At 41.3% G+C, this 21,163-nt stretch overlaps 1 protein-coding gene across 11 annotated transcripts in view; it reads left to right on the top strand.

The window, feature by feature from the left end:
* The window catches only part of ARHGEF3 (Rho guanine nucleotide exchange factor 3), a 324,108-nt gene extending 304,095 nt beyond the window's left edge, over positions 1–20,013 (top strand). For 10 of the 11 annotated variants that reach the window (XM_032322931.1, XM_032322961.1, XM_032322951.1 and 7 more), the window contains 4 exons: positions 3,117–3,374; positions 11,724–11,894; positions 15,868–16,054; positions 17,814–18,166. In XM_032322931.1, coding sequence (XP_032178822.1) covers positions 3,117–3,374; positions 11,724–11,894; positions 15,868–16,054; positions 17,814–18,166 — 969 coding nt within the window. Of the gene's footprint in view, positions 1–3,116; positions 3,375–11,723; positions 11,895–15,867; positions 16,055–17,813 lie in introns of all 11 variants that reach the window. The other variant, XM_032322903.1, reaches the window with a different exon arrangement.
* Positions 20,014–21,163: the final 1,150 nt, after the last annotated feature.

Below are 21,163 nucleotides of genomic sequence, written 5' to 3'. Positions count from 1 at the left end.
AACAGAACAAAATAAACATCTGAGGGGACTTTGAATGAGAAAAGTCAGAGCCCATTCGACCCATGAAAAATTGATTTATTCGCTGTTCCTCCTCCCAAACCCCTCCCAGGAAAAAAAAGGTGGGGGAAAAAAGCCCTTTTAACAAGGAGCCTCCCAAGCAGGACAGGCCTGGCCAGTCCTTTTGACCTTAGAATGAATCAATTCCTTGTGCTTTGAAGGCCTGAAGCAGAGTGGTGGTTTCCTCAAGGTGCCTCCCTGGTCACCGAGGATCCATCTCCCCACCGGTAGGCCTGATCCCATACACTTCCCCTATTCGATAGAAACAACTTCCCAAGCGACTTCTCTTCGTGCTAACGTTTTTTCAATAATAAATTTATATAATTTAATTTATATAATTTAATAAATTTAAATAATTTACAAGCTCTCCAGGCAGCAAGTTCTCATGTTAATTTGGGTTCTAATTAAATTTTAATTCTATAGAGAGAGGCCGGGTACATGGAAGCAAAAAAAAAAAAAAAATGGATTTGTTCTGTCAATTTCACAAGCTTAGGAAGATAGAAAGAATTTCTAAAGAAAGTGAAAGAGTTTCCTTTATAAATTCTTGATGGTCTATTTAAAGAGATGTCAAGGAGTTCAGAGCTTTGGGGGAAGGGTAGGGGAAGAACGTTCGGCTGACTGGTTTTGTTTCTAGCTGAGCAAGTAGTTTTGCTTCTCTAAACCACAATTTCTTCAATAAAAATATCCTAGGGATAAATAATAACAAAAAAATATTTTTTTACTAATTATACTTTTGCTTTAATAGCAGTCCTTACAGATTCTTACCCAGAAGCCAAGCTCTTACACTTTTTGTCTGCCTTACCTCATTGAAAGACAGCAGGAAAGTAGTATATGCATTTTTAAGTGGGGAAATTGAGGCTCAGATGGGTCACCTGGCCAGTTACTGTCCAGGTTAGGCTTTGAGCATGACTATCCCTGGTTCCAGAGTCTGCCTGCTAAACCACTGTGGTATCCCCTCTCACACACGCGAATGTGTGTGTATTTGGGAACAAAGATGTATACATTCTTTCTTTCAAGTTATCGCTTGTGGCCCTTTCTAGCCAGTGGGGTCGAACCAGATAGCCTTCAGGTCATGCCCAGGAAATGAGCACCCTGTCAGGTGTGAACAGGACCAGAACTGGATCGGGTTGCCATGGCAGCGGGGGCGGCAGGATCAGAGAGTAATGGCCCATTGGACTGTGGGCAGCAGTGTGGTCAGAGTTCCTCACTGGTTTGCATCTGATAGTTACTGCTGATTTGTTTCTCCATAATGAAAACATTGGGCATTTCCAGGTCTTTTTAAAAAGCGAGGAAGTGGAAATGAAATTAAGAGGACCTGAAGCTCTTTTTAATTAACTCTGAAAGTCTAAATTACAAGCCACAATACCACATCTAGGGTGTGTGTGTGTGTGTGTGTGTGTAGCAATTATTATTACTTTCAAATGTAAGGTTGAGGAAAAAATTTCTGCAGCTCTTTTTAACACAAATAAAAGGGTTTTTTTAATGACACATAAGGAAGGTAGACATTTCCAAAGAATGTTAAACTTGACAGTGAATTTAAACATTACTTCCTTGATATATATTTTTTTAAGATTTTATTTATTTATTTGACAGAGAGAGAGATCACAAGTAGGCAGAGAAGCAGACAGAGAGAGAGCAGAAAGAAAGCAGGCTCCCCATTGAGCAGAGAGCCCAACTCGGGGCTCGATCCCAGGACCCTGGGATCACTACCTGAGCCTAAGGCAGAGGCTTTAACCCACTGAGCCACCCAGGCGGCCTCCCCCTTTTTTTTTTTTGGTTTCAGTTGCTGAGAAAATAATTTCAATAAGAGGTAGAAAAGAAGCACTAGAATATTTATACTTTGACGCATTGTTCAGATACTGCCACAATTTATTTCTAAGCCATGTTCCCAGGCCATCAAGTGTTACCTAATCTGGACACCTTAAACATCCATTTATGTGTTCATTCAGAATATAAACTTTGAATGTCTGTGGATGGCAGGCCCAATGCAACGTATTGAGGATGCAGAACTTAGGAAGGAGTGGAAAAGGGAGATGAACCGCCTTCCTACTGGGGACGTCAGCTCTCTGTTTGCACAAAGTGACTGATGGGACATGTCAGGGAAATTAGTATTTTGCTGGAAGGAAGATAGTGGAGTTGAAGCATTCCAAAGTCTTTAGGCTTAAATGTTCTTTGCACGGTGTTGTGATGTCAACCATGAGGTATAGACAGGAATCCAGCTTAAAAGATTTTTCTAAATGCTTCCTGCATCTAATTTTCTACTAATTATACTTTTGCTCTCACTTCTTGGCATTCTTTACGGTTGGCCCACCTTGGAATCAGGTCACCTTCAGCTAACGACATAGAGATGCTCGCACCAGGCCACGCAGATGGCTGGGGCACAAAGTCCGACTCCTTGCTTTCTTTTTATACCCCTAAGTCCTCCAGATGAATTTCTTATGAATAATTTTAAGAGAAGTCCTGTTTGTTTTTAAAGATAGGAAGCTTTCCCCTCACCGGACAGCTTTGGGAGTACAGGAAAATTTCGAGCTGTATGCATGTGTGTTTTTTCTGGTTCTTTTTTTCCAACTTAGATTGGCAGAAATACAAACAAATTATGATGGGGTCTTAACAATCAGGAAAGTAAATGTAGGGGCACCTGGGTGGCTCAGTCAGTTAAGCACCTGCCTTTGGCTCAAGTCATGATCCCAGGGTCCTGGGATCGAGCCCCGAGTCAGGCTCTCTGCTCAGCGGGGAGCCTGCTTTCCTTCCGCTCTCCTCTCTGCCTACTTTTGATCTCTGTCTGTCAAATAAAAAAAAAAATAAAATCTTTAAAAAAAATGTAAATGTACAGCTAAGAAAGTAACTTCACACAAGCAAGCCAAAGCCTAAAAACTGTTCATTGCCTGTGATTTTGAAGATTGCCCTTGTCTGTCTCATCCAGCTGTGCAGATAAAGGAACCTTGGCCAGGCCTGGAGACCAGCAGGGTTTTTTTCAGGCTGCACAAGTGATACTCGCGTGTAGCTTCAGGGCACAGTTAGCTCCACACTCCAACCGTGTTTTGATGTTCCTTTCTTAGCTGCCTTGTCTCAGCTCCTACGACAGCTATTGCAGCAATCAAGTGGCCGCAAAAGCGCTGCTGGACCACAAAAAACAAGACCACCGAGTCCAGGATTTCCTACAGCGATGCTTAGAATCGCCCTTTAGCCGCAAGCTGGATCTCTGGAATTTTCTCGATATTCCAAGGAGCCGTCTAGTGAAATACCCTCTTCTTCTTCGAGAAATCTTGAGGCACACACCAAATGATAATCCAGATCAGCAGCACCTGGAAGAAGCTGTAAGTTCACCTGTTTCTTTCTGTCTTTACCTTGATTTCTCCCTTGTGTCTAGGAAGTTGGGTGCTTGGTGAATGAAGGGTTTCTGGGCATACAGCACCCAGGGGTCTTGGCTTCCATGCTTGGTGCTGCCATCAGTCGTGTTTTAATTTTGCAGTTCACTCCTTCTCTCTCTACCTCACTCCCCCAACCTATAAAATGCAGTGTTTACGTGAAATACACCCTAAGGTCGCTTTGATTTCTCAAAGTTCTTGATTCTGTGTAGCTGACTCTGTAATCTGTAATTACAATTCATAATAAACTAATCTGTTTGTTCACAGTGGCTGTGAGGGTTAAGGTCTCTGGGGATTTTGAATTGAGTATCTTTGTTTAGTTAGCAAATGGGGTTGCCTCTTACCTTAGCGCCTGTGAGCCCATTTGTCACGTCAACACCCATTTCAGAACCAGGTCTCCTCAGCCACTGACTACAGTGAGGGACCGACCTAGTCAAACCTCCTGCTCACCAGAAAATGTTCATTAAGTATGAAGAGAGATTTTTTTCCAACAGCAATAGAAGACCAGGAGAAATGGATCTGTCTCATGAGAATATTGTGAATAGGGAGTGTTCTGTCCAGAGAGCTTGGCTCTGATTGGGGTACTCTGTGAGACAGACCAGAGGCGATGGCAGGCCAGGAGGAGCCAGTGGCCTGAACAAAGCTATGGAGGAATGACAGGACAGGAAATGCCTGGGGAATACCCTGGGTCAGTCTGCCCAGGGTTGAGGATATTCTGAGGAAGCAGCAGGAGAGAAGGCAGAGGATGGGGGTTCAGATGTGGTTATAGAGGGTTTTTTTTTTTTTTTAATTCAAGAGAGAAGGTGAACATGCATGCTTGAGAGGGAAAGAGCACAAAGCGGGGTGACAGGCAGAGGGAGAAGCAGACTCCCTGCTGAGCAGGAAGCCTGATACAGGGTTCCATCCTGGGACTTAGGATCATGACCTGAGCCAAAGGCATACACTCAATTGACTGATCCATGCAGGTGCCCCTATAGAGAGGGTTTTAAATATCAATTTGAGATGTTTTTCCTTTGTTGTGCTTTGTTCTTTTGTTTGTTGTTTTCTAAGTAACTGGGATACAGGGTTCAAATCCCAGCTCCGTTGCTGATAAGCTGTGAAACCTTGGATACATTACTCTCCTTGTTTGTAGGACAGGGGACTGAGGGGAAAGGACGAGGGCCAGGGAGGAAAGTTGAGAGGTTTCTGTAGTGGTCCAGACATGCAGTCATGGAAACCGCTGAGGGAGAAGTCGTGGGGATGGAGGCTTCGAGACCAGTTCAAGGGGCTTGTTCCCTGACTGCATCTGGAACAGAAAGAGTATATGCACAGGTGACTTGAGAATCAGAATCCATGAAACCTGTGAGCAGACTGCCTGTCTCCTCCTAGAGAGGGGCTTAATAATAATTAGTAGTAATCACAACAATGATAATTCTAACATCTGCTGACATTTCTTGAGTACCTAGGAAATCAGCTTTATGTAATCACTTTATAGGTTATGTATCTCATTTAATCCTTATAACAACTTGTGAGATAACTCTCCTTGTTAGGACCATATTCCTGATGAGGCTTGGAGGGCTTCAATAACTTGCCTGGGTCCAGAGCCAGCACGTGATGAGGCTGATGTCAAATCTGTCAACGTGGACTGCAAATCCTGGGCCTGTTCCACTTCTTTATGACCCTATACCATGGAGCTAAAAGCCTGGCTGCTTCTCTGAGCCCCTCTTGCATATGGAATTGCAGAAAGCTGTCCACCCCCAGACTTAGTGGAAAGGCCTCACGAGTGCAGTGCTGGGCCAGGTGCCGCCTGATAGGGATAGAGAAGATGAAGGAGAGATGCTCTTGATTGAATGCAAACACACCCAGACCAGGTCCCCAGGCCAGCACAGATGGGGGACACAGGCACCAGGGATGAGGCCCGTCCCACTTTATTGGCTCTGTTTTTAACTACCGGGAAGCATGTGAGAATGTTGCTTCCTCTCCATATTTCATCCCAGCAAGTGTGTGGTCTGCAGGAATGAAAACAACAGGGAGCTCGAGCTAGTCTAAATAATTACTTTTTTGAAGCACGTGAGGCTACTCTGAGTTTTATTTTACTGTTGAGATGTCTCTTTTTAATATGCAGCGTGAAAGAATAATGCTCTGTTTCTAAAATCACCCAGTGAGCTGAAGTTTGGATTTAAAAACAGATAAGAAGGTGGTTGTTTGCCATGTGAAAGGATGTACGGGTTTCCCTAGTGCATAAGATGGGACATCACTTTTGAAAGCTGAATCTGCACCTACTCATTCAGGCAGATTTGTGTGTGAAGCGTGGCAGGCCTGCGTTTGAAAATGTCTGCAAAGCAGGTCCTCTAAGTGCCCATTTACACAATAGAGGCACAACAATGTTGGGGGTTTTTCCCCCCTTCTTTTCAAAATCCTCTGGGCATTAACCTAGATGGGCAGAAATATTTAGCCCCATATTCTTGGGTACATTGTGAATGCTTGATAAATGTAAAACCCATAGTACCGATGTAGCTTGAATTACATGTTCCCTGAATAGGTTTTCCACTTATGAAAAGGGAAAAAAAATCAGAGAACCTAAGTAAATTGTTTCTACAGCAAGTGTCCAGGCCTATAATTAGATCTTAAAAAAAGGTCTTGCTTTTACTGCAGTGCATTAACTACCACATCTTTATTAGAATTTCTTAACAGTGTTTTAGAGAGTTGATAGAAATTTCCCTAAAAGAAAGCATTTTTAAATAGAAATTCAGATATTTAGATATTCCAGAGGTCTGGTTGTTTAACATTTTGAATTCTAAGGATTGTTTCAGCCAGCAAGTGATCTGGCAGACCATCTCTTCCCTCTGCCTGCCACTGTTCCCTAACTCCTTAAAAAAAAAAAAAAAATCACTGGAATCAATGAGAAGAACAGTCCTGCTGTTCCTGCCTTGCTGGCTGCTATTCTCGGTTTGTGTCACAAGCCCACGGATAGACGACATTACCGCATAAGGAACCAGACAGAGCTTCCAGATTCCACTTTGAGGATGATGACTATGGCATGTGTGGGCTTACCCCCTGCTCTGTTATCAGATATTTGTCATCGTCTTGCTTTACTGGTCCTTTCCCTTCAGTTTGAACCCTGATGCAACAATAAATTGAAATTGAACTTAAATGCACAACCACCATGACTGTTTGCTACTGCCAATCTGCTATGTACACCTTTATTCCTCCCTGCGATTCTGCACAATAAAGTCCTCTCAAGAACCAATGTCGGGGGCACCTGGGTGGTTCAGTCAATTGAACATCTGAGTCTTGATTTCGGCTCAGACCACAATCTCATGGGTCTTGGGATCAAGCCCTGGTCGGGCTCTGTGCTCAGCGGGGAATCTGCTTGAGATTCTCTCCCTTGCCCTTCCCCCCACTTGCACACACTTGCACACACACACACTCTCTATCTCAAATACATAAATCTTAAAAAAAAAAAAGTACAGAGAGTAAATGCTTATAGTGTAGAGGTAGATGTAACAACAAAACAATATTTTTAATAAATGAAAGCAGACCCAGAAGTGCTATTACAATGTCCACAAAGAATGTGGAATAACGCTGATTGTTCCTATTGTTCAGTCTCTCTATTTTTTCAATCACTAAAGAAAGAAGTAGCATCAGACAGTAGTCATAGCTGCCTAAAGAACCACTGTGGGGTTTGAGTTTATTAATCTTCATGTGATATGCCAGCTGTTTGGTCCCTGAGCTAAATTAGGAAGGGAACACATATTTTTGCCTATAGTACATCATTTTTCTGGTCTCCTGGATACTTGCAGGAAACTCAGAAAATTGTCTCAAGACCCAGTTAATTCCAGGTAAACTGAGTAAACTCTAAGAAGAGCCACAGCAATTAATGCTAAGACCTCTAAAAGCAAGGAAAAAATATAGATTCCACTATATATTAAAAATGTAGTAAGGTAAAAGATTAAGGTAGACATAAAAGAATTTGTCAGACACTTCCCATATATTTTAAAGCTTCTTGAGGGCAGGGACCTCTCATTTCTTTCAGTGACATCATTTAGTTTGACACTGAACAGACGCTTGATAAGCATTGATTGAATTAACTTGAAGGATGAGTCATAGCATTAATATGTTTTGTGAAGTTTCTTTTTTTGTTGTTGTTTTTTTTTTGAAAGAGGCAAATAATTAGGCTTGTCTAAAAAACCAAGAGGGGGAAAAAAATGAAGAGAAAGTTTGTATATCAAAGTGTTCTATTTATTATTTGTTTTATGTTAGTAAAACTTGGATTAATTTCATAGGACTTATATTTAATGTCATGTTGACATTAAAGTCCAAAAAGATTATTTTATGGGACAAAAAGCCTGTGCTTTTTAAAAAGATGTATTTATTATCCAAGTAGTGCTACAGCCCAAATTTGGGAAATAGAGAAAAGAATAAATGAACTTTGAAACCCATAATAGCTATAAAAGTATATAGATTATGCATCTGTTCATAGGGAACAGTCACCAGACTTCGGCTCAGAGCTGTAAGATCTTCTGTCAGACTTACATGGAAATGCCAGAGTTCTAACTGGGTAGAAGTTTTTATCCAGTTGGCTTTGGGCAGAAGGTATCATTTCACTAGAATGTGAAAAATAATCACTTAATCTTAGAATTCATTGCCAGTTTAACACATTACAAGATCTGGTAAGTTCTCACTGAGTAAAGGCTTCTTTTAAAACTTTGCTTTTCAGAGATTGGTTTGTTTTTCCATTAAGTAAATGTAACCAAGAAGAGGCCTTATTACCCTTACTCATCTGTTAAGTTCTTTCCTGCCAATACCACCACGAGTCCTGAGCTGCGAGGGTGGTTCCGTATTCACAAATCAATCAAGGTGATGCACCACATTAATAAAAAGGATAAGAACCATATGATCATTTCAATAGATGCAGAGAGAGCATTTAACAAAATACAATATCCATTCATGATAAAACCCTCAACAAAGTAGGTTTAGAGGGAGCATACCTCAAAATCATAAAGGCCATATATGAAAAACACACAGTGAATGTTATTCTCAGTGGGGAGAAACAGAGTGTTTCCTTTACTATCAGGAACAAGACAGGGATGTCCATTGTTAATTAACAGAGTACTGGAAGACCTAGCCATAGCAGTCAGACAACAAAAAGAAATAAAAGGCTTTCAGATCAACAAGGAAGAACTCAAACTTTCACTATTTGCAGATGACATAATACTCTACATAGAAAACCCAAAAGACTCCACCAAAATTTGCCAGAACTTATAAGTGAATTCAGTAAATTCTTAGGATACAAAATCAACTTATAGAAATTGGTTGCATTTCTATACACCAACAATGAAGCAGAAAGAGAAATAACCCATCAATCCCATTTACAATTGCACCAAAAACAATGAGAAACCTAGGAAGAAATCTAACCAAAGAGGTAAAAGACCCATATTCTGAAAATTATGAAACACTAAAGAAAAAATTGAAGATGACACAAAGAAATGGATTGAAAGAATAAATATTATTAAAATGTCTATACTACCAAAGCAGTCTATACATTTAATGCAGTCCCTATCAAAATACCAACATCATTTTCCACAGAGCTAGAACAAATAATCCCAAAACTTGTATGCAACCACAGAAGACCCCCAAGTAGCCAAAGCAAACTTGAAAAAGAAAAGCAAAGCTGGAGGCATCACAGTCCAGACTTCAGGTTATACTACGAAGCTGTAGGGATCAAGACTACAGAAATGAACCCACAACTCTGTGGTCAATAAACCTTCAACAAAGCGGGACAGAATGTCCAATGGAAAAAAGACAGTCTCTTCAACAAATGGTGTTGGGGAAACTGGACAGCAACATACCAAAGAATAAAACTGGATCACTTTCTTACACAATACACAAAAATAAATTGAAAATGGATGAAAGACCTAAATGTGAGATAGGAAATTACCAAAATCCTTGAGGAGAACACAGGCAGTCACCTCTTTGACAATGGCTGTAGCAACTTCTTTCTAGATATGTCTTCTGAGGCCAGGGAAGCAGAAGCAAAAAATAATTATTGGGACTTCATCAAAATAAAGAGCTTCTGTACAGTTAGGGAAGCAATCAACAAAACTGAAAGGCAACCTACAGAATGGGAGAAGGTAGTTGCAAATTGCATATCTGAAAAAGGGTTAGTATCAAAAATACATGAAGAACTTATAAAATTCAATGTCCAGAAAATGAATAATCCAATTTAAAAATGGGCAGAAGACATGAATAGACATTTTCCCAAAGAGGACATACAGATGGCCAGCAGACACATGAAAAGATGCTCAACATCACTGATCATCAGGGAAATACAAATCAAAACAACAATGAGATTCCATCCTACTCCTGTCAGAATGCCTAAAATCAACAACACAAGAAACAGTAGGTGTTGGCGAGGATGTGGAAAAAGAGGAACCCTCTTGCACTGTTGGTGGGAATGCAAACTGGTACAGCCACTGTGGAAAACAGTATGGAGGGTCCTCAAAAAATTAAAAATAGAACTACCCTATGATCCAACAATTATGCTACTAGGTGTTTACCAAAAGAATACAAAAATTCTAATTTGAAAGGATACATGCACCCCAGTGTTTACAGGAGCAATATCTACAATAGCCAAATTATGGAAACAGCCCAAATCTCCTTCGACTGATGAATGGATAAAGAACATGTGTGTGTAATGGAATATTACTCAGCCATAAAGAATGAAATTTTGCCATTCACAAGGACATGGATGGAGCTAGAGAGTATTATGCTAGGTAAACCAGTCAGAGAAAGATAAATACCATATGATTTCATTCATATGTGAAATCTAAGAAACAAAACAAACAAGAAAGGGTGGGGGGAAGAGGGAGAATGAGAGAGAGATAGGCAAACCGAGAAACGGACTCTATGCTATAAGAACAAACTGATGGTTACCAGAGGGGAGGTGGGGGGAGGAGTGAACTAGGGGATGGGGATTAAGGAGGGCACCTGTTGTGATGGGCACTGGGAGTTGTATGGAAGTATTGAATCATTTGTACACCTGAAACTCTTACACTCTATGTTCACTAACTGGAATTTAAATAAAAACTAAAAAAATAATGCTACCACGGGGCGCCTGGGTGGCTCAGTGGGTTAAGCCTCTGCCTTCAGTTCAGGTCATGATCTCAGGGTCCTGGGATCGAGTCCCACATTGGCTCTCTGCTCAGTCGGGAGCCTACTTCCTCCTCTCTCTCTCTCTGTCTGCTTGCCTCTCTGCCTACTTGTGATCTCTCTCTATCAAATAAACAAAATCTTTAAAAAACAATAATAATGCTACCACAAGAAAGATGGGAAGAAAGGAAAAGCTGGTCTTTTCACTTTTGGAGGACAGGGGACCCTGCTGATGAGGTCATCATTTTGCCTTTGGTTGGTGTCCTTGAGTTTTTACTCAACTAATTTCTTGTTCCTTTGTTTTTTAGTATGTTACATCATTTAGATATATCATCTATGTGATAGAATAACACATCAGAATAAACACCCACTGATTGTGTCTGAGTGCTGTGCTCTTATCATGTTGTTTTATTTCATTTTGCAGTAACAACGCTATATCTACCCTTGGTCTGAAATCCCTCTACCCCTACTGTTTCCACATGAGCTACAGGCATGGGTGTGAGTGTATGTATGTAGATAAATAGTTCCCATCATTACAGCTAGTGTCTTTTCTTTCCATATCTAGTTCTCCATCTTTTTAAAATCATTTATGTTTTATCACTAAAAAGCTACCCAAACCATTTCTTTACACCCAATTTGCACATCTTGTTTGAGGTTAGAGTGAGTACCTGTAGAGAAACCTTGAAACTGAGTTCAAACCCACAAAGATGATCCCTTCTGGGGACTACTGCATTCTGCTTTGTGTTCTCTCCTTGGCTACGGTTTTTATATGCCTATATCTTCCACTTTGTAAGCATGTTTGAAGAAAGGTGCAACATAGAACTCAGTAGTTAGGAGTCCTCCACATCAGAAGCTATACTTTCTATCTCTTCCTCTTGGATAAAATCATGCATCAACCTAAGTTTTCTATATAATACAAATACCTGCATGTGTATATACATATGTGTGTGTGTGTATATTTGTGTGTACATGTATAGATGGATAGATGGACACAATATATTCAAAGCACGTGTTTATTTTTGCCTTTTCCCAAGGCAGCAGGTTAGATAACAGAATCTGAGAGTTAGATGCAGGTCTGTCTGGGTGACCTTCTTGGCTGAGCCCCTGGGACTTATTGGTGTAGCCGTTTTGCTTACTTTCCCCATACTTTCTTCTTTGTTTCCATAGATAAACATCATTCAGGGAATCGTGGCAGAAATCAACACCAAGACTGGGGAATCTGAGTGCCGCTATTATAAAGAGCGGCTTCTTTACTTGGAAGAAGGCCAGAAAGACTCTCTAATCGACAACTCAAGAGTGCTGTGTTGTCATGGAGAACTGAAGAACAATCGAGGGGTGGTGAGTGGCTACTCTCCTTCAGGGGTCTGGTCCTCTGCCTCCCCACGCACTTAATCCATTTAATGCCCAGCCTCCTGTTACTCTGCCTTCCCTACCCAAGGTCACATTCTTCAGACAAAAATTGCTTTCCAGTGTCTTTTGTATCTTAGGATCCCATATGTATATGGATATATATAATTATATACATTGTACGTGTGTATATATTTATATATTTTTATAAATATATATGTATATATTTATATATTATAATTCATATATAAATAACATGTTATGTGTTTCTAGCTTATAATTAATATATATTTATATATATTACACAAAATATATAATATATATATTTTATAATTTCACAACCAGTATATATTCAGGAAGAATTTCGGGACCAACAGAAGGTTACCAATTATATTTTGTTTGAGCATGACCTTCAATAACAAATACAAAACGATTAACAACATCTCCTCCAGCTTTGAGATCAGAAAACAAGGGATGATTTTAACAAGATGTTACAAGTATATAATCTCAGAAAAACAGCTCTTAAGTTGAAACTCTTAGCTTTATGAGAAATTCTTTGCTTTTTTTTTTTTTTTTTTTTTAATGGATTGGTACCCATCCACAGACTGCCATTTTAAAACCAGTTTTTGTTTTAAAACTAGCTGTATAGCTAACTCTGCCCAACTTCCTGGCTTTTATTCCTGAGTAGATTTTGAACTTGTTCCTCCTCTCCTATCATAGCAACTTGGATGGATCTCCCTGGGACACTTACTACAGTGGGCTGTAATTATCCACCATATGTCTGTCAATATCTTCCATTAGGTATGATTTTAGGATAGAAACCATGTCTTATTAATCCCCAGCACCTATTATGGGGACCTGGCATGTACTAAGCACTCAGTAATGTTAGGTGAATGAATGAGTAAATGTTTGTATAAAGAAAGGATGGATTTGAAATTTTATGAGAGCTCAAAATTCATTTAATTCACCAGGTTCTTTTTATGTATAGCCAGTAGAAATTAATACTAATATGTCTATGATATTTTATAATTTAAACATATTATACTAGAAATGTATATTTATATAATGTATAGATTTTATTATATATAACAAATATTTAAATTCAATGTTGAGAAAGCCATTGAAAAAGAGAATCTCTTCTTTTATCATATTTCATCTTCAGTATCTAGTCAACTCTTAGAATGAAAGACAAAACTAGATTGAATAGTTCTTGATAAAGCTTTGATGATTTAAGGGACAACCTTTTGACCTGGACTTTGGAGTGGCATTTGTGAGCAGGCTTGGAAATGTTACTTGAAATCACTGAGTGCCTGTCATAGTGCCCATTATGAGAGTTGCTGGGGATCCAGCTAGCCGGTGGTCCAGCAGAGATACTGAGACTGATCATGACCACTGCTTGAAGAAGTGTTTCAGTTTGACTACAGAGTTATTGGTTGCTAGAAAGCAGCATTCTGCATCTTGCTGATATTCAGAAAACTCTAGTGGACTTCTAATGTCTGATACTCTGGCCTCTAATGTCTGAAACTCTGGCTTCTTGAACATTCTTTCTCAGAAGTCCTGTTGGAAATGGTTGGGTAGATACATCACTGGATGGGATGAGGCCTGTTCTCTTTCTGTCCCTCAGTCAAGGACTGAGACTCTCTGGTTAGATGTGCCTCGGGCATTAGAGATGAACTGTAGTTCATTTTTCAGCAGACAGATTTTTGAAAAACAAAGATAGCAGTTGGGATAGGAAGTATGTTTTATTGTTTTTCTCAGTAGAATGATGGAAGTCTTTGTGAAAAGTCCTGTGCCAGAAGAAAAGCTCATTAGTTTGATGGCTAAAAGGAGCTGAGACTAAGAAGGGAAATTCTCAGTTAACATTCATAAATAAGGGATGTTTTTAAAAGGTTTCCTAGACAATCTGAGTTCAAATTACCTACCTTGGCTAGAGGGTTGATTACAATAGAAACAATATTTTAAAAACCTAATGTTTAATATATACAATATCCAATCCCTCCCCTACCCATCCCCCAAAAAAGGCTTAACATTCTTTCTATATTCCCCCTCCAAAAAAAAAAAAAAGAAAAAAAGCCCTTAACTTGGTTATTTTTTGCTTTAATCTGTTTAAATGCACTTTTTTTTTTTAAAGATTTATTTAATTTATTTGACAGAGATCACAAGTAGGCAGAGAGGCAGGCAGAGAGAGAGGGAGGAAGCGGGCTTCCCACTGAGCAGAGAGCCCGATGCGGGGCTCGATCCCAGGACCCTGAGATCATGACCTGAGCCGAAGGCAGAGGCTTAACCCACTGAGCCACCCAGGCGCCCCTTAAATGCACTTTTGATAAACCCTCACTCTTCAGTCTCCTCCCATGCAGTACAAAATTATCAGTTTTATTTCCACCTCCAACATTTGCTTGAGCTTTAATTTCTACAGGTACATGTGTCTGTGTCTGTCTGTGTGTGTCAGAGTGGGTGTCAGGTGGGGTGGGGTCCACCAGTTTCTTTTGTCCCAAATGTAAAATTTTCTGATAATGCTGAATGTGCTTCCCCTGCCCCAAATCAAGATTCTGATGTGAGTTTCCACCTCTTTGAGACCCCTGGGTTCACATTCCCAAATATCTCCACCAGAAAAAGAACCAGCTGCAAAAGTTGTAGAACTTTTCATTTCCGTCCGTCCACATTTCCAAACTGTGAGAAGAGTCTAGCACTAGGAACGGAATGGGGGCCAATTTACGTGGGCTCCACCCAGCAAAATTGCTTTCATGATGTGGTTTGAGACAAGCCTTTATTTTGGAGATTTCTTTTCGCCCACAACACACACATCAGTCATGAGCCTTTTAAGTACAACCTCTTCAGAGAACTGAGGTTCCGAGGAACATAACCGAGAAGGACCAGTTCTTTGATCATCTTTCTTTGTGGCTCTGACAGCACACTCTGGTTCCCTCGGGAATGGGCAGTGTTCAGAGTTGGAGTGCCTGGATGGAGCTGATATTCAGTTCTGTGGCTTAAGGAACAAGTGTTTTTATGGGTTTGGGAAACAAAGATTAATATTAGGCTTTGAAATACCATTCGTATCCTTTTAAAAAAAAAAAAAAAAGATTTGGGGCGCCTGGGTGGCTCAGTGGGTTAAAGCCTCTGCTTTCGGCTCAGTTCATGATCCCAGGGTCCTGGGATCGAGCCCCGCATCGGGCTCCCTGCTCCACAGAGGAGCCTGCTTTCCTTCCTCTCTCTCTGCCTGCCTCTCTGCCTACTTGTGATCTTTGTCTGTCAAATAAATTTAAAAAAATAAATAAATAAAAATAAAAATAAAAAGATTTTATTTATTTACTTATTTGACAGACAGTGATCACAAGTAGGCCGAGAGGTAGGCAGAGAGAGAGGGGGAAGCAGGCTCCCCACTGAGCAGAGAGCCCGATGCGGGGCTCAATCCCAGGACCCTGAGATCATGAGCTGAGCCGAAGGCAGAGGCTTTAACCCACTGAGCCACCCAGGCACCCCCCCAATTTGTAACCTTCATAGACTATAGTTCATTATGATCTCTTAAGGTTATATTGGGTGTTAAAAGCCAAAGCCCAGGAGGAGGTACTCACTTCTTTTTCCTTCACTATTCCCTTTATTCTGTCCCCCCTTCTCACTTTTTTTTTCTTATGGAGGCTGGAGGCTCTGTGTGTCTACACATATTCTGTGCTGCGAATACGCACTACGCATGGTGTCCCTTCAGCTGGCAGTCCTGGCCGCAGATGTCTGTAGGCAGAAAGGCCTTCTCTGTGGGGGCCGCAGGGAGGCGCTCCTCCAGGAAAGGCACTAGATGCATCTGGAAATACCTCCAAGATGCCCAACTTCTGTTCTGGAGGTAGACCTGAGCCTGAAAGTTGATAATACAATGTGAAGCTGGTACCCGGGCTCCTCTTACCCACAGAAGTCCCCTAATCCACTCAATAGACTGTTGCTTAGGGAAATCCTGTGGATTCTTTTCTTCTAGAAACTGCACGTTTTCCTGTTCCAAGAAGTGCTTGTGATCACTCGAGCTGTCACCCACAATGAACAGCTCTGCTACCAGTTGTACCGGCAGCCGATCCCTGTAAAGGACCTTCTCTTGGAAGACCTGCAGGATGGAGAAGTGAGGCTGGGCGGCTCCCTGCGTGGGGCATTTAGCAACAATGAGAGAAGTACGGATGGCTGTCGGTTTTGACATGTTGAATGTCTTTGGTTGTGGTGCTTCAGAGGGAGTGTCTGGCTGGTGGAGAGAGAATTAGCTGTGGCCTTGGAGTCACACTACATTCCAGTGCTGTCTCATTACTCACTGCTTGTGTAACCTTGTGCCACTTCTGCAAGCCTCAGTGTGCCATCTGTAAAATGGGCATGTATTCGTACCTACTTTATAAGGTTGTTATAAGGATTAAGATGCTGCAAGTGAACCCGTCTGCACATAACAGGGGCTCCTTGCATTCCCTCTCCCTGTCTCCTTCCATGGGATGCAAGCATGCTTAATACCAGACAGCCCCTATGTCAATACCAGTTGCTTACTGGTGACTCTTGTTGAGCCAGGAGAATCATCCCTAAAAAGGATTAACAATGGTCACTTGGATTGAGGATTCATGTGTAATTACTCTAATGGGTTTCTCTAACTTGAGACTTAAACAAATTAACCAAGAGAAGCTACAATGGCAGTGTTTTCTGAGTATCTTGCATGTGTCATTCAAGGCACTAGTATACACTGGTAAACTGAACAGTCAAATTCCTTGCCCCTATGGAGCTTACACTGTGATAGAGGAGATAAAGAATGAATAAATATTCAGGTAGCGATAAGAGAACTAAAACCCTGTATGGAGCAGGTAGGGATAACAGTTGGGGATTTGCTTTAGAGGAAATGATCCGAAAAGTCTTCCTTGAGAAAGTGACATTTGAGCCTCTTGGGTTTACAGGGGCATCGTATTGTCAACGTAATTAGCATGTACTGCCCCTGACCTGCTCCTCAGTCCATCCGCCATGGTGGTGATGGTGGCAGCTTCTATTCCCTGAGTACGGGCTATGTGTCAGGTGGTGTAGAAGCACATGCATGACCACTAACTGTAGCCCTCATAATAACCTTATAAGATAGGTCCTCTTCGTTTCTCCTGTTTTACAAGTAAGGACACTGAGACACACAGTAGTTAAGGCACTTGCCCAGGAGCAAAAAGTGGAACCTGAATTTATCCAAAGTGGTGGTTCCCAAACCGTTGGCTCCAGGGATAGTGCAAGGGAACTGATGAACACACACGCTTCTGTGAGCCAAGCGTTGCACGTGGCTCACAGAGCCTGTTCTGTGTCCATTAAACTAAACAAAATGTCTCCCGAATGGGGGGCTACCATTTTTTTAAATACACGTAGCTCCTGTGGAGATAATGAAAAATTTTTTTAAATTTTTATTTGTGTTGTTTGAAAATGTATTTTTATTTTAAAGTGAAGCTGAATTTATAACGGCTCTGAGTCTTTGCATATCTTCTCAGTCCTTTAGATACTATATATACAAGTACTATTATCGCTTGGAGGGTCAGGGGCATGGTTTGCTATTACACAGAGCTTCTCGAACTTGAGAAGGCTCTAACTTGGGGCCGTGGTTGAAAGTCCAGATTATCAGGCCCACCTTAGACCTATTGAATCCGAGTCACTTAACGGTAGAGTCCGGGCGTCTATGTTTTTAACCAGATCGTGGGAGATTTTAATTTGCTGGCCTCAGGGCAACCGAGAGCTACCCTGATGTCAGATCCAGGTGCTTGATGGCTGTAGAGTAGAGCTGCGCCATGTCCTGGACCAGTGGGACACATTTTGTAATCAATTAATGATGTCTGCCCTAGGTACATGGGTTTCGTGTCACTCTATAGGTTACCTCTGGCCTAGGTGAAATACCTGTCCATTGACCTTTTTTATATGTATTTTTCATTTTAGTTAAAAACTTCTTCAGAGTAAGTTTCAAAAACGGTTCCCAAAGTCAGACCCACTCACTACAAGCCAACGACACCTTCAACAAGCAGCAGTGGCTCAACTGCATTCGTCAGGCCAAAGAAACCGTTCTGTGCGCTGCCGGGCAGGCTGGGGCGCTGGACTCCGAGGGACCGTTCCTAAACCCCGCCCCCGGGAGCCAAGAGCCCCAGGGAGACACAAAACTTGAGCAGATGGACCAATCGGACAGTGAGTCAGACTGTAGTATGGACACAAGCGAGGTCAGCCTCGACTGTGAGCGCATGGAACAGACGGACTCTTCTGGTGGGAACAGCAGGCACATCGAAAGCAATGTCTGACAGAGGCACGTGTACTTCCTGGAAGCAGCCCTGTGTCTTACCTGTACAGTATTTGCATTCCACACACGGAACAGTTTGGAGAAGCACTTTTTAATACTTTGGTGACCATGTTGCCCCTCGTCTCTTGTATCTGTATCTTTGTCCCTAGTACTGTAACTGCCAGTCTGTCTGTAAGCTGGGGTCTGTGGCAGCTCTTACCCTGTGTTGCATTTCACAAGTGTCTGGATGGATGGAGAGGTACTTGAACAAGTTACTTTCACTTGTCCTGCTGGATTTTAAAAAATAGAAAAGAATCTCTAAACTACTGTTTCGTGTAGATTGCTTAAAAAAGAACCCTCCCGTGCTTCTCTAGTGCTTTCCTGGCTCTTTGACATGATAGCTGAAGGCATGGAATTTATGGGGCCTGGCAAACAGGGCACAAGGAAGTCACTTGTGTGTCAATGATGGTATGTGCAGGAAAATGGGAAAAGATCGATCCTTGCAATGAGCTTGGTTCAATGTTATCCAACCAGAAAGCATGAAAACATCCCCTGGGGATGCTGGACACTTAATGGTGCAAAGGAAGAAGCACTGTGTTGACCTTGCAGTGTCACCAGTGCAAATTTGATGCAATAATCTATTAGGACGTGCGGTAGTGTCTGACCTTAAAAGGACCAGCACAAAGGCAGCCACCAGCTCTGAATCTTGAACTGAAAGGCAGTTGCACCAGGGGGTGTCTGTCCTAGTTGCTGGTTTGCCTTAGAGAGCCATTTCTGGCATAAACCAGAGTAGAACTCAACAGGCCTGGGAAGGAACACCTGGCAGAATAATAAGGAGGCCCACCATCATTTTGTTTCATGTGCCAAGGCCTACTCCTATTTTGGAGCATTGAGGAAGAGACCGCAGGTGAGTCAGTGACTCTGTTTACAGAAACATGTGGAAGAAGAGTTTGGAAGAAGTGCTTCATCATGACCTTAGGCAGGAAGCATTACGAGAAAACAAGGTCGGTGCCCTTCCAGGAAAGGCCAGAGCCTTGGGCTTTCCTGCTCTTCTTTTAGGTCACCGCTTTGCCACCTCCGGCTCTGTGCTGTGATCAGAGTCGTAATCACATTCTCCATAGGCCAATTTTAATTAACTCGATGATTAATTAGGATCAGTTAGCCAAACTAGTAACCTCTTTGTCTAGCCTTGATTTACAGTGCAGGGTGGACGGCCGACCTTTAAAAAAAAGTTAACTGAATACACAGAAAAGCTCCCTGTGAGTGTAAATATTAAGGATGACCTGTGCAAAATTATTCCCACACCAGCACTAGTAGTCATGAGTCTAAATTATTGCCAAAAAAAATTTTTTTTAAATCTTCTGTGTCTTTCGAGTTTACAGAAAGCAGTAAATGCTATGTTATCATTTTATTATAATAGTACATCTAACATGTGCATTCAAAGAAGCTGTGTGACAAGATGTATCAATATAAAAACAAGGTAATATTACTTATTTTTCAAAAATGAAAAAATGTGGTCAATTTTACCCTGTAAAACATATTTCTGTATTTATAGATTTTAAACATGGTGAATTTTTTTTCTATTATGAGTTTATTTAAAATTGCTTTGTTTCTCAAATTGTTATTGATTTAGCAAGTGAATGAACTGCTAGAAGCAAACATAAGCTGAGAACCGATATCTGATGGAGGGGAAAGATTGGATCATTGTCTACAAGAGCCATTGGCCACTTTGGCCAATGTGTTGAGACAAGAAGTCTGTCAAGCGCTGGCCTAGAGGAAGAAAGTGAATGTTTTGATGAAATGAATGTTTTTGTATAATGGCCTTAAACTTTTCTGGAAGCATTTCAAATAAATTACATTAAAATGTCATCTTCTCTGTGTACAGTATGTGCCCCAATGTCAAATCTCAGCTATCTTCCTGGAAAGTTCTTTCTAGAATTTTTGCTTGTTGTGCCCAAATACAAACTCTAAAATAGGATGCAGGTTGAAATAAATGCTTTGATTTGATCTATCAAAACTTTTGCAGAACTATTTCTGAGATCTATTTTTTCAGACATTCTCTAGTCCTACACTTATTCATTTATTCATGTTCAACCACTGTATCTTGAATCTGTACTGTTTGTAAAGGCATAATTATGACAGGAAAAAAGCATTGAATTTCACTGCTAGGATAGGAGAATCTTGAGGCCAAATAGGAGAAGTCAAATTCCACTTTAAAATTCTTACTGGAGGGGCGCCTGGGTCGCTCAGTGGGTTAATCCACTGCCTTCAGCTCAGGTCATGATCTCAGTGTCCTGGGATTGAGTCCCGCATCAGGCTCTCTGCTCAGCAGGGAGCTTGCTTCCCCCTCTCTCTCTACTTGACTTTCTGTCTACTTGTGATCTCTCTCTGTCAAATAAATAAATAAAATCTTAAAAAAAAATAAAATAAAATAAAATTCTTACTGGAAATTCAGGCCACTTTTTCTTCAGTTAATAGTTTGGGGGCAGCTGTATGGCTCAGTCGGTCAAGGCCCGACTCTTGATTTTGGCTCAGGTCATGATCTCAGGGTGGTGGGGTCGAGCCCCACATTGGGATCTGTGTTCAATGGGGGAGTCTTCTTGAGATTCTCCCTCTCCCTCTGCCCGTCCCCCTGGCTCTCTTTCTAAAAATAAATAAACAAATCTTTTTAAAAAAATGGTTAGTTTTATTTCCTCCAAAAAGTAATCTTTGTAAAATTTTATTTATGTTTTTAGAAGGCGGGGGGAAGGGAGAGAATGAGAATCTTAAGCAGGCTCCACATCCAGCATGGAGCCCAAAGCAGAGACCCCAAAACCCTGAAATCATGACCTGGGGCAAAACCAAGAGTCAGACACTTAACTGACTGAGCCACCCAGGCACCCCCAAATGGTAGTCTGTAGTTGAAAAGACTAAACACTTTTAAGCTATTGGTTGCCAATTATCAGTAGCAGGGTGCGAGGGTGGCTCGATAAGGCCAGTAGATAGTCTCATCTTTGTCATAACGACTCACCATTTTAAC

The sequence above is a fragment of the Mustela erminea genome, chromosome 1, assembly GCF_009829155.1.
Source record: "Mustela erminea isolate mMusErm1 chromosome 1, mMusErm1.Pri, whole genome shotgun sequence".
In the NCBI taxonomy this organism is placed as follows: domain Eukaryota; kingdom Metazoa; phylum Chordata; class Mammalia; order Carnivora; family Mustelidae; genus Mustela; species Mustela erminea.
The sequence above is the reverse complement of the archived record's forward strand: the minus strand, read 5'-3'. Positions and strand labels throughout refer to the sequence as shown.